Here is a 14,433-nt window from a genome sequence, read left to right as displayed (position 1 = left end):
TCAAGAAGATTATTCTGATCGATGTAATTGGCCAGCTGATGATTCATACATTTTTCGAATATTTTTGACGGGAAGGGGAGGGATGCGATGGGTCGATAACTCTTGGATTCTGAGGGATCCAGGCTTGGAACTGGGGGAGAACTTCCGTAAGCCTGTCTGCCAGAATTCGCCCTAGAATTTTGCAGTCTGTGGTCAGCAGGGTTATTGGCCGATAGGACGTGCGAAGCAAAGGGTCCCGATCGGGTTTGGGGAACGTCACCAGTGTGGAAACCCGCATCGACTGGGGTAGCAAGCCCACCTCTAATGCTTCTCGAAAGACCGTGTAGAGCTGTGGGGCCAGCTGCTGGGAGAATGTGGTATAGAGTTCGCCCGGGAATCCGTCATGACCCGGAGCCTTATTTTTAGCAAGTCGGCGAATGGCGAGTTGAACCTCCGCCACCGTTATCAGAACATCGAGCGCTGCTCGTCCCTCGTCTGTGATCAGAGCATCTGTGTGTAGCATGTGTCGAATGTGGCCCTCCCTCTCCGGGGTTGTTTCCCTGTACAGTATGGTGTAATAGTCATAAAAGGCCAAGACTATGTCAGCTTGCGCATAGACCAACTCCCCCGGATGCTGGTGATCGGTTGTGTTTGTGTGTTCTTGCGGATGAGTCACACCAGCAGTGTGCCGGCCCGGTTCCCTTCACTGTGGGCTCTAATGGTGTAAGTGCGAAAGTTATAGTGCCGCAAATCCGCACACGCCTCCTCGTATTTGGTTTTGGCCTCCGCTAATTGTGTGGGGGGGACTGCTCTCTGATCTGCCTCTTTAGATAACTGCGCTACTTGTTCTGTGGTGTGCACTGCCCTCTCCAGGGTCTGCTTCACTTCTGTGATCTGTCTGATACATGTGCCCCTTGAGACTACTTTAAATGCATCCCATTCTAGGGATCTAGTCGCTGCAGTGCCCCTGTTTTCTGCAAAGTAATGGCGGGTGGTGTCGGTTTGTTCATTCTTGAACACTGGGTCCTGAAGGCAGTCTTTGGGGAGACGCCATGTGGGGATCGGAGGTGTGGGTGGGCGCCATGCGAGGGTCACTGTGTGCGCGTCGTGGTCCGAAACCACCCTGCCCAAGTAGTCTGAGTGGCTGATGCGCGGCAGAAGAGATTGCATACATAAAAAGCGGTCTCAGCGGATTCGCAGATTGTGGGGGATCGAGTGGATGGAATACATTTTGGCGGCTGGGTAGATGTGGCGCCAGGCATCCGTGAGGGACCAATGGGCCGCCAAGGCCCGAAAAGCAGCAGTGTTCGCGTGGGCTGGGGAGTGGGACCGATCTAATGCTAGGTCCATGGAACAATTGTAATCCCCTCCCAGTCCATGGGGAATGTGTGAAGCCTGCTAGGGTACTCGTCAGCGTCCCCCAGAATGGTGTTTGATCCGTATTTGGGGCATAGATGCTGCAAACTAGGATAGTAGGTTGCCCGTCCAATAACCCCTCCAGTAGACCCTCTGGGTCTACTTTTCTGCCCAGTTCTCTGAAAGGTACTCCAGGTCGAATCCAGATTAGCGCCCCTCTTGCGAATGCTGGGTATGTGGTACCGCAAAAAAGGCCCCTCCATTTCCGTTGCAGCCTACCCAATTCCTCCCTCGTGAGATGTGTTTCTTGAAGGGATATGATCTGCGCCTGTTGCCGTTTAATGTACGCATATATCGCATATCGCTTTTTGGCCGTGTGCATCCCCCGTACATTTAGAGTTAAAAACCTGACGTCTGTATGTGCCATGGTGTGTTCAATGCCGCATTCGGCTGGCCCACGGTCTGCGTGCGCGTGGGGTCTCCCATCCCTTGCTGTTGGGTGTCATATATGAAGCTGTGCGACGTGGTATGTATATGCCCCTGCCCTACATATGGGGAGTAACTAGAGGTCATGGTGCATGGGGTGGGTAAACTGAGAACTGGGGTCGGGAAACTGTCCCAATACAGGGGACCTACCGCCTGGAGCGATACGTCCAAACTAACCCGCTAAGTAAAGGAGAGCGTCTACGAACAATTAGTAACCATGGGGTGGTGGTGCGTGCATGCGAGGGGGTCCGCGGACGGGTGTGCGCAGGATTAATGTGTGTCATCTGATCCCTGAGAGATGTGGAACCCTGGGGTGCGCGTGCCCGAAGTGGGCCCCGGGGGTGCAGTCGGGGTTCCTGGCCTACCCGAAATTAGGGTCTCCTACATGTGTGTGCTGCCAGGGGTTGGGAGCAATGCTACTCTGGCATACTGTAACGTGTGGCTCTACGCGCTCCTCAGTTTATAAGATCTGACGTCTGTGGCGTAACTCTTGGCATGGTGATCGAGTCCCCTTTGGACGATGATTCGTCGCTGTCGTCCTCCCCCGCGGAGGAGAACAGCCATGGGGCCCCATCCACGTCGTCCGAGCGCGGCGAGGCCTGCAATGATGAGACTGCTCGGAGGACTTCCCGGCGTTCTTGCATGATGAGTTCCAAATCCGGTGAGTTGGATGCAGGACTGCGTGTTATGGCGTTCCTGCCCGTGCGCCCACTGTTTTGGCTACGTTTCCTGGATCGCTGTGCCCTGTGTCTCTGCCCACACTCCGGCCCGGGGGATCGCGGACACTGCATATCCGCCCAGTCACGTGCCTCCTCTGCGCAAGTAAAAAACAAGGTTGAATCCTTGTAGATGATTCTAAGTCTTGCGGGGAATAACCGTAAGTATTGGATGTCATTCGCTCTCAACCGAGTTTCACCTCCAGGAATAACGACCTTTGCTGCTGGACCACCCGGGCATAATCCGGAAAGACCATCACTAGTTTGTCTTCAACCCGAAATGGGCCGGATCGTCTCGCGGCTCTGAGTACTGCATCCTGGTCTTTGAAGTGGAGGAATTTTGCTAACATCGGGCGGGGTGGGGCTCCTAGTCGGGGCTTGCGCGCGGGAACTCGATGGGTGCGCTCGGTGGAAAAGAACGCCGACCGGTCAGTCTCCGGGGTGAAGGATATCACCCACTCTTCCATGTGGCTTACCGGGTCTTGTCCCTCGATACCTTCCGGCAGGCCTAGGACCCGTATATTACAGCATCGTGAACACCCCTCCAAGTCAGTCATGCGTTCCTCCATCGGGTCAGGACAGCACTGATTGTCTTTTGTTGGTCCTTCACCAGGGGCAGCAGGTCCGCATGATCTTTCCCCCTTCGCGGTCCTTGTCCGCCAACTTCCGATGGTCGTCCTTCACGAGGCTGACGTCCGTCGCGAGAGTGCCCAGTTTTCTTCCATGGACACCCTGGAGTGCTCGATGGTGGCCAGAACGCGGTCCAGCTTGTCCGATATCGACTGTTCCGGGGGGGTCGCGGTCGACGTGATCCCTGTCTTGCGGCATATTCCCAGGTGCCGTCTCTGGCACCACGGTAAGTTGCGTGTGTCGGAGCTTCCCCATTGTGCCACCTGGACGATAGAGGGGTCGTTTGTCGCACTGTTGGGCACGACGGTTGTCGTTGTTGGTATCTGGTTCCTCCGGGTTGGGGTCTGAGTAAACTCCACCCCCTGCCTGGGCAGCCGGTGTAGGTGCGCGGTTTAGCTGCTGAGTCCGGGAGGGTCACTCCCTCGACTGTGGTCAGAGGTGGGCACCAAGTGGGTGTCGTGTCAATGATCCAGTCCTGTCCCTGCGGCGGGGGGTGTCACCCTCCCCCCCCCCACGTCTGGCAGCTCTGGGGGGGGGGGAACCCCTGTTGCTGATGACTGTCTGCGGTGTCCCCCACACTGTTATTGTTATTGTTATTTCCGGCTTATATAGTGCCATCTCACCGGCAGGTCTCAAGGCGCTTATGACCAAAAAGGCATAACTACTTATTTAGCAGAATGAAAGATCTACCCAAAGTAGAGCTAAACTGAGCTCAACGCCTCCCTGAATAGGGTTGTTTTTAGGATTTTCCTGAAACGAAGGAGATTACCTTCTTTACGGAGGGATTCAGGGAGTTTATTCCAAATTTTGGGTACCAAAGCAGAGAAAGATCTGCCGCCTTTTGTGGTCAGTCTCCGTACTATGTGGGGTCGAGCTGGTGGACACACTGCGCCCCGTCTTTTCCCCTGCCTGAGGGCGGTGGTGTATGGCGGGCTGCCTCCCATGAGGCATCTCCGGGCTGCTGGCTACCAAGTGCAGAGGTATTCCAGGTCAGGCACTGGGCTTTGGCGGCAGGGATGGCCCCCACTCCCCCACTCCTCTCCACGGCCGCCTCTCACCCGGTGCCCCTGCTCTGGGGAGGGAGTCAGCCGCCGTTCTTCTCGCTGCGCCGAGGGAAGCCGCAGTCCCGCTCCGCCGCTCAGTGCCGCTCGGCCTGACACCCGCCCACTGCTGTGCTCCGCATGGTGAGACCCGGTGTGTGACAATCGCCGCGACCGTCCTCTCAATGCTGAGGTGTGCTGCGACCTGTCTGCCCCCGCGCTCCAACTCCGGGCACGGGGGTCACCGCTCCAGTCCGCCGCTTGGGTAGACGGGTCGCCCTCCGCTCTCTGGGTGATCAGCCGCCTTCTTGTCCCCTGTCACCGGGTATCTCGACGGGCCCGGTTCGTCCCGATGGCGGTGCCGCTTCCGTGGCCCCTGCACAGCGCCGGGTGCCCCACGGGTTCCGATTGTGGGGACTGTGCTTGATTCCAGGAATGGACGCTGGAATCGGTAAAAGGGTCCCCGTCCGTCGCGGAGCCTCAGCAAGGCACGGCCACCATTTTGTATCATCAACCTCTCCTGATTTTGTAGTTTGCAATATGTTTGCATTACCATCCCAGTTAAGATTATTGCTGTCTTGTGGAAGGTATCAAATAATTTCTCCAATCTAGCCAAGAAAATCAAAATCCTGAATTTTTTTCATTATTTGGGGTGATTCATATATATTTACTATCAGCAAATGGGATTTGGTTTTTAATTATTCTTGAACAGCAAGAACGTTGGATGTTTTTACAAGAATAGTTGAGTTTTTAGCCTCCAGTTAGTTGTTAAAGAGCAGAACCTCCACTTTGTCTTCCCGTTCTACTCTTTGTTGTAAGCACTTCAAAAACTTCAATGTGAAAAATGCTTCTAGACTCATTTGTTCAGGTTTCCTGTAGACAAATTATGTGATGTAGGGCTACAAAATTAAGTACAGCTGTTCCTCTGATTTTGTCCTGCAATGTCTAATACCTTACCTTTACACTTCTATTGTGAAATCTTGAGATTGATGATGCATTATCAGGAATTCTGTTGATCCATTACGAATTTGGATGTAAATAGATTATATTTATTTGCAAATCCAGCGACAGCTGGAATTATAATACACATTTTCCTTTTTATTATCGGATCATTGATAAGCTTTATTTTTTTAAAGTAATAAACTTCATTAGTCAAGAAGTTATCTGTACTATTGCAAAATTGTAAGCGTCTTAGTCGGACCCTGAAGGAATACCTTTGCTGCGAGAGTTTTAGTATGGGGGTGTATTTTTCTATTCAGCTTGTTTCAGTTCTATTCCACAATCCACAAGGTCATTTTATTTGTGTACCAAATATAGGTGAGCCATGATCCTGATGACCAGAAGTGGCACATGATTTCTCTACCCATAGCTGGACCTTTGATAAACTTCATAATCAGATTTTGAAAGTTAATATTGTTAAACTCATAAGTACTCAATAATCCTGTTTTGTCTGAATGTCCTGAAGGATATGTTGGGCAGAAATCAAGTTGGGCTGTTGGGGCATAATTCTGCTAATAAATTGTTTCCAACCTGTTTAGAATTGACTGATATTCCTATGTGGCTGTGCTAAGGACTTCCAGCTGAAATAAAATCATTTTTTCAGTGATTTTCATTCACCATAACTTGCATAGGATAGAGATTCTTTGAGGTCTGTAGACTACTATTTTTATCTGAAATTTTAATTAAACGAGTTAAGGGACTCCTTAGTTCAGTAGCTGGTACACACTTGCTGCCCTTGCTGTTTTGATAGATCACTTCTAATATTTTAACATTGATGATATGCCTTGCAATAATGTCTTTTTGTAACTTGAATAAGACTTGTTACTGCTGTAGTAAGACCATCGTTGTTTAAAAAAAGTTTCAAGTCAAAACTATTTGGTACAATAATTACATTTTTTTTGGTTCAAACCATGATCCTTACTATAGATACTGCTATCAGTATTAGATATATTGGTTGTAGAGTGCATTTTCACTTCCACCTCAAAGATTGAGAATATTATTTCTTCAGGGAGGTTTTTTTTAAGTTTATTTGATTGAGTCTTTCTGTTGAGCTTTCTTAATTTCTGTAATCTACGCTTACTCAAGTATAGCTGAAACTTGTCTGTTGATTCTGATTGGCACCAGCTTTAGTAGCACACACAAAATGTACATTATGGGAGAATTATTTGTATTTTTTTTTAAGGAGTCCACAAATACTGAACATCTGATGATTAGGTAAGTGTACTATGTGTAGGCCTAATAGTATGTTTTTTAAATATATTTATTGCATTTTATCAAGGTAGTAACTTTGCAGGTGTTTACCAGCACAAAAACTACGTTGGCAGTTATACATTGGCATTTGCTTCCCAGCACCGGGACTGGCATTCCCACAGACTCTTACAAACATATACATTAAACATTGTGTGGTGTCAGAGCATCCTCCTGTCTGAAGCTTTGCACTATTTCCGGTTAGTAAACCTAGTCCTAGGTAGCAAGAGTTAAAATAAGACTGCATACAGAGGAATACAGTATTGTGGAGCAATACTTCCTCAGTCTCTGGGTGTGGGGTGTTTCCACGGTTGCAGGTGTGGTAATGGCACTATTTTTCAGTAATTGTGAGTGGGAGACAGTTGCCATAGCATCTGATCAGTTCAGTCTATCTTAATGCATGCAAGATTTAAACAGCTTTTGGGTCACGCCGCCTTGATGTATCTATGTTGCACCTGTAGCATTCCCTATCCCATTACCCTGCAGGGTATCTGGTCCGGTCCTCACAGGAGTCTGAGATCACTTTTAGGCTCAAGTTTTGTGACATATACATCCCAGATAGTCCCGACTGGTCCCTTGCCGTCCCCTCATTCGGGTCTAAATTTAGACTGTTGGAATTATTTGTTTAAAATTTAAGTTTATGCAACTTCCCGTTTCCTTGGTAGTGGGTCTTTCTGAATTCTGTTTTGTAAACAAAAAGAAGACCTATTTTGGTTATTTCAATGTAATAATCACATGTATTGTCCCTTCATCTAACACCGAGTGGTGAAATAGATATAATTTATAGTAAACTCTCACCTAATTTATTTTGTCGCTTGTACTATCAATTGTACTTTGGAAGGAAAGGAAATGACAATTTACATGAATTACTAATTTCAAAATGCAGGAATGTCAAGGTTTCATCTGTCAACTGTTTGTGGTTTCGTACTTGTATATTTTCGTCAGAATGCCTGTTTCCTATCCCACATCCCTTCATGTTGCATATTGACAAATGCCTTGATTGCCATGTGTGCACTCTGCCTGCTATCTTGCGTTGGCAAGTGCAGACCATGGGCTTGAACCTGGTTGAACTCTCTTGTTATTATGGTATGTGTGGTTATAGCAGTTTAATCTAAATTGCTTTACTCATCTCCCTATTTTTTTTTTTTTAAACTAGGATTAACAACTGTATTGGAGAATCCAACCATCGTTCCTTCCTCTGCGCCCTCTTCCTCTTTCTCTTGACGGCCATCTATGGGATCACACTTACACTGGGCACCATCTGTCCGGGGCGGAGTATATTCATAGCTCTGCTATACTGCCCTGGGGTCTACGCAGATTACAGGTGAGAATATCTGCAGCTGGTTGCCAATTTTGAACTTTATTTAATGAGTACGCATTAAGTATGCCTGACTTGGAAAGTATGAAATTGTCTTTATCTGTGTCGACAAAAGTAGTTTGTCTTCTTTTGTACAACTGATCAGGGACAAGCAGTCTCATGATATTTGATTGCTGCCTATAACCAATAATACTAGCTCAGTAGTTTTGTTGAGTGTAAATTAAAAGGACCTGTTAAATACCTTAGTTATGTTTTTTGCAAGTTTCAGGCTATTTAGACTTGTATATTTTGGGAATTAACACATCATTTTCCTCAAGGGATAATGTCCTGCTAGGACTGCCAATATGGACTTGCCATGGTCAAGAGTCTGAACATTGTTTCCAAGGAAGGATGTGTCCATCTTTTCAACCCTTTGGCAGATAGTGTTTTTACTGGAAGTAGGTACATGCTCCATCTAGGTGGGTGATTTAAAGAGTAGGTTACACAGTTCAGCTTATGTGATTGGTGTGCTTGATTATATTTATGGCACTGAAGTCTGACTGTAGTGAATTGGCTGTAGTGAATTGGCAGCGTGTACAGGTCATACCGGATGTGCCAAGTGCCCCAGTCTTTTGTTGGTTCGGCTGATTCTAGGAGAATCTTCTAAATACTGGTGAATAGTGCATTGCCATTGCCTAGAGAAAAAGCAGAAGTGGCAAAAAGGGCTTTTAGTTCTGGCAGGATATCTGAGGCAGTTATCGTTATTCTTGTTGGGAATCCTAATCTGAACATCTACATTTCAAGGATTTATGGACATTTGTAAATTAAAATTTCTAAATTCTAAATTTAAATGAGTAGAAGTAATTAGACTCATGATTTTCCCAAATGTTGTGTGATTCATAAAAAGATAGGTCCTGGAAATATGTGAATTCAAGGCAATGGAGAGAGGCCCCACTTACCCAAAGGGACAGTGCACCATTTGGACTGAAAAGTCAAAAATAAAAATTCCCGTTGGGATTGTAAATGCAAGTTCAATCACACTCTACACCTTCACTTAGATCTCATTACGTACTTCTCATTTACCGCCGATAACATTACGGTCAATACCACACCTATATGTTGCTGTTAATTTAAAACGTATTTTATTGGTATATATCTAATCTCATCTCTTAATCAAAATTTTAAAAGCTAAATAATACAATGTATTGATCCTGTTCTACATTAAAACTCCATCACTAAAAATTTTTTTTCAAGAAAGACAGGATGAAACACATTCTGTATTGCAAATTATGAAAAATACAAAAACATATAGACAGGGAAAATACAGGAGACAATAGCTTTTGTCTTTTTTGGTAACCAGTCTTTCTTAGATCATTGTTCATATAGCTGAGTATCATGAACAATTAATATCTACTGTGTTCCTCGGTGTCTTCCAGATTAGGTTTTAGCTATGCATCGACGCGTTTCGGTTGGTACCGCATGTTCACGGCCGCCTTCTTAAGGATGAATACATTTTTCCAGTCTAGTTAAAAACTGAATCACCTTATAGGAATCCGCTAATTCACATGGAACTAGTTTAGTTAGGTTCAGTCCTATATTGTTTTTCAATCTTGTTTGGAGGTCAGGTTTTTTCTTTAGTCAATATTAAAAACCTTCCAAGAAGATGCTTATCCTACACACTCTAATTCACATAAAAGCAGTTTGATTGGGTCCAATATTGTTTCTCAATCCTGTCTGACGGTCAGATTTAGAAGTAGGAATCTCTATTAGACAATCGGAAATAGGAAATGGCATTGCATTCCCGCCTATGGGCAATTGCATTTCCTAAATTGCGATTTCCTAATATGAAATCACAATTTAAGAAATGCAAAGCCAAGGATGTCTCTGGGCTTGAGGCCCACTGAATCTACTAGTGCACATGTGCCCTAGTGGCATATGTGCGCTTAATGTCACATTAAAAAGTGCATTTCTAAATGCATTTTTTAATTTTGCACATGGTTACCATCAACTTCAAGTCAATGGTAATAGCATTGCCTAAATGCCCGATTCGCACTTAGCAAATGCTATGCACATGTGCTTTAGGAATCGCAAATTTGTGATTCCTAAATTGCAGTCGCAATTTCTGATTTCAACCAGGTAGAAATTGGAAATTGCAACCGATTTTGGCTCTTTGTACATTTGAAAAGGCCATTTAGCATTTCTTAACGGGCCTGAATAGAGATCTGGTCTGTTCAGAAATGCTAAATGGCTTCGTACATCTGGGCCCATATGCCTCAGAAGCCCAGCTAGCTCCTGGTACTTAATTGAATTAGGAGTAAATACTGATAATAGGTGATCTTCTGCAGACTTAAAGAAAATAATGTGGTTTGAGGCCAAGAAAGGTCCATGGTGAGTATTTGAGCCATCCCTGATCACTTTGTTTTTATCCACTTGTGGATGTAGCTACGTTCAGTATACACCCATCCTTTACTTGAGCATTATGATTAAAGTTATTTAACATTCAGTTTTATTCATGGCATGTTAAATTCCTTCGCCTGATTATTTGCATGCCTGGCTTTCTAAGTGGACACTACAGTACTAGCTTGTTCCCCTTAAGCAGAAGCCACTACTAGTGCTACCTTCTTGCCCATACTCTGTTTGAGCCCTTTTGCCTCAAAGCAAATGTCCTTTAGTAGTTGCATCAGGATGGTGGTACGTGTATTCTGCTTGAGGTTGATGAGCGTAGGTGTAGTTTTACTTGAACATTGGACTTTTTCTCACTTGTTTCTATCTTGTCTGGTAGCAGGGATACAACTCAGATTTACAAATACTTTTAAAGTTATTTTTATATAGTCTACTTTGTTCAGCCAATTATTTGATTAATATATGGGATCAGATCTAGAAAGAAATGGCATTCCATCTTATGGCTCTGGTTATATACATCCAATTTTAACATAATATATGTTATATATAATGTTATATGTGCAGATGTGCATACTGTAATGTGCTATTTATCAATATTGATGAGTTTGGGGAGGATCTACTATTTCCGAGAGGCAAAGCCTTGAGTGAGTCATGATGCCCCTTCCTTTCCTCAACAATGTTACTCCAGGGCATATTATCAGTAGATCTGCATGAATGGTTAATGCCATCATGTTTCTTTTAATTTGCCGTAGTCATTAACAAAGATGTTTCACCATAACCAGAACTAAAGGGTTTACATCTGTGCAGTGAGATAAAATCACATTAACAAGGCCCTTTGGGTACATCCTCAGCTGTTTTCTTCTGTAAAATAATTGTAGATCGAAATCTGTGAGACATTAATCACTGTTTTCTCAAGTCACTTCCTACTGTGGTAAGAGTGAGGTTACAATTTAGTAATAATTGTGTAACTTTGTTTATTTAATATTAGTACACATTTACTTTCTGCTGCTTACACAAGGTGACACACAGCGAGGTCAGAAGACTATGCACACACTCTGTTGAGATAAATACTATACACAACAGGTGCTCAGGTCTAAGAGGAGGAGCCACTAGTGTTAACCTCTCGGACTTCGCAGATATAAAAATAGATGTGGAGAGGTCACTTCACCCACAGATGTTCACGTCAAGCGTCATCATTGGTGACCTCGCCACATCAAGGTATGTAGATACCACCTTAATGGACTCCATCAATTCCAGGAATTCTTAATAAATGTGACTGAATAAAAGCAGGAATCCAAAAAATGTCTAAAAATATCTTGGGGTATGCCCCAAAGATTTCAGTTTATTAATTGAGTAACCTAGATATGATTTAGATGTTATACATGAATGTATGTTGAACACAATCTTTCCTCCATCCATGGTGTTTAGCCATGTGTTTCAGCCTAGTTCAATTCCCAACCGGGTCAACGACCTTCTTCAGGGCTCCTAAAATCCCTGCCTAGTTTACATTCAAACCATGCAGACAGATGCGACATAATCTCCCATACGTTTTCTTTAGTAAAGTTTGTTGCACCCTTTATTCACATGCTCGTCAAGAGTGTGGTGCCAACTTTACACCTACTTAATCCCTCTTCTGCCTGAATGTAAACTAGGCAGAGATTTCAGTGGCCCTGAGGAAGGCCATTCGCCTTGTTTGGTATTAAGCTAAGCCAAAACATGTTGGCTAAACACCATGGATGGGGTATACTCTAAGATATTTTTAGGAAAAATCTGAATCACTGCAGGGCATAATAGTTAAGGGGGAGTGGAAAAAGATGCGCTTCCCCTTTTTAGCTCCTTTAGGAAATGCTTGCTCATGCCTACAGCACAAATCGCTGAACGGATTGTTGCCAAACATGGCCCGAAAGTAGACCTTTCTTCTGAAAGCTTTATTTCTTTGGTTTATGTTAAATCTATTCAGAAGTTTTTGAGATATAAGAACTTGGGAAAAGGGGCCTGATGCGTTTGATAGAGTTAACACTTTTGCACATCAGGGCTGTGTTGGTCCACTGAAGTTAAGGGGCCTAGGTTTGCAGTTTTACAAAGGATAAAAGCGTCCCATTCGATGAGAGAGCCTTTTTTTCCATATGAAGCTTTTCAGGGCAGTGGAATTAAAGTGTAATGTGTGGACCTGAGAATTCTCTGGCAGAGGAAATTTCAGGATATGGGGCAAAGACCCTATATCCCCAAAGGATAAAACACATATGGGGCAGGGTTTGCATACCCTGAATCCCAGGTCTCAGTTTGGGATCCTTCAGTGTCCTCCACACCTTCCCAAATGAGCATGCAAATGAAATATAAAACTGACTGTGTGTTGTAGTCCATGGACACTCATGACGACCGTGGACTGCATCAACTCAAAATGGTGATGATGCTATGCGTTGCTGCACCATCTGCATGTCCCGATATTTACAAAAAAATTTTTGCTTACTACATTTTGCTAAGTTTTACCTGCTGAAATTTACCCATTGGATTAAATCAACCATTCGATTTTACCAACAACCCCTTAATTCCCACACCCATGAAATAGTAGTATGCATGAGCGCTAGCATTTTATGAGGCACTCATAATTGAATCCCTTATAACTGGGACTCGTCTTGACCAGCATGTGCCTACCTTGGTGAACCTTCACCTATTGAACATGGTACAGGGTCAAAACTTATAAGGGAGTTCACAAACCCAGTGTCTTCTCCACAGGAATCACTGTAGGTGATGCTCTGCACAAAGAACTGAATGTTAATGCATGGCAGACTTTCCATCAGTGGGTGGAGTTTATTGATTTTAGTTCCACCCAGGAGTTTTTGAGTTAAAAGCAAAAATGTGAGCATCCAGTGCACTTGCACAACTCTCACCGTTGCTTGGAAGCCCGTGGTGGTCAATTCTCCAAACATCTGGAAAGAAACGACCTACTTGATCCATCCCAGTCGGGCTTCAGGACCAACCACAGCACTTAGACAGCCCTGATCCCAGCACAAGTCGACATCCGATACTGGACAGAGGAGAAAAGGCAGCTCTAATCCTCCTGGACCTCTGTGCAGCTTTCAACACCGTCTCACACCACACACTCATCCAGCAACTTCACCATATCGGAATTATAGAGAACGCACTCAGATGGATGGCGTCCTTCCTCACATGACACACCCAGAGAGTGTAGAGTATGTACAGTGTCCGTGAAAAGAGCTGCACGTTGACGGGAGGAAGCCTTAACTGTGTGATTCAAGTAGTCTGAGAGCCCCCACCTACCCATAGACGTGAGCTGTACCCCCCTGCGTGCATGCTACTTATCCACTCCCAACCTGCGTACAAGAAAGAACGAGACTTAAAGTAATTGCTTTTGTAAATGTAAAAGCGGGTGCCCTACTCTTAACAAAGCACGTCGCCCGTGCACATAAATGTGTGCGTGGCAAGCCCTTGAAGCGGCTGTCATGGTATTTTAAAAACAAAACATGAAAGCGATTGCTGTGCTCAAACATAATGAGCTGTGCCCACGTTGTAAATATGAAGGCGGGCTCCAAAATGGAGCCTTGAAATCACGGTATGCCGCGCTGAACGTGCTTGGCAACACAATTTTTTTATGATAAATGGAAGGCAGGGGGAATGTGATGGTGGTAGAAGAAATAGTACCACGTTAAAGCGAGTGTCCACTAATCAATGGAAATCAGTCCGTTGTTGAGTGGTGCTCCTGAACAACAAAACATAAGTGATGCATCGGGTTGGGAACCAATTAGGAGGCTGCAAAAAAGAGCTTAGCTGGAATCCACCTATAGTAAGCAGCAAGCGGGATTATGGTCTGTATAGTGAATACAACATATCTTGCAAACGGCGCATGCATTCTGACGCTCAACCTAAAAATTAGAGCGAGGTAGGCAATCAATCAATCAGTCATTTCTTAAGCGTACTACATACCCGCGAGTGTCTCAAGGTGCTGAGTGGGAGGGTGTTCCATGTCTTGGCGGTGAGGTGGGAGAAGGACCTCCCGCCGGTGGTTGTTCTTCGGATGCACGGGACGTGGCGAGTGAGAGGTCGGCGGAGCGTAGCTGGCGGTTTGGGGTGTAGGAGAGCCGTCTGTTGTAGGCTGGGCCGGTCTTGTGGAGTGCCTTGTGTGCATGGACGAGGAGCTTGAAGGATATCCTCTTGTTGACGGGGAGCCAGTGTAGGTTTCTCAGGTGGGGGGTGAGGTGGCCGTGTCGTGGTACATCGAGGATCAGTCGTGCGGAGGCGTTTTGGATGCGTTGTAGTC

At 45.3% G+C, this 14,433-nt stretch overlaps 1 protein-coding gene across 2 annotated transcripts in view; it reads left to right on the top strand.

The window, feature by feature from the left end:
• Positions 1 to 14,433, top strand: part of ZDHHC23 (zDHHC palmitoyltransferase 23) — a 150,357-nt gene that overhangs the window by 117,660 nt on the left and 18,264 nt on the right. For both annotated transcript variants that reach the window (XM_078656657.1, XM_078656658.1), the window contains exon 4: positions 7,611 to 7,778. In XM_078656657.1, coding sequence (XP_078512783.1) covers positions 7,611 to 7,778 — 168 coding nt within the window. The remainder of the gene's footprint in view (positions 1 to 7,610; positions 7,779 to 14,433) is intronic.

Source organism: Lissotriton helveticus, chromosome 8 (assembly GCF_964261635.1).
Source record: "Lissotriton helveticus chromosome 8, aLisHel1.1, whole genome shotgun sequence".
NCBI lineage: Eukaryota > Metazoa > Chordata > Amphibia > Caudata > Salamandridae > Lissotriton > Lissotriton helveticus.
Note: the sequence above shows the minus strand (reverse complement) of the source record. Positions and strands in the feature narration are given on the sequence as shown.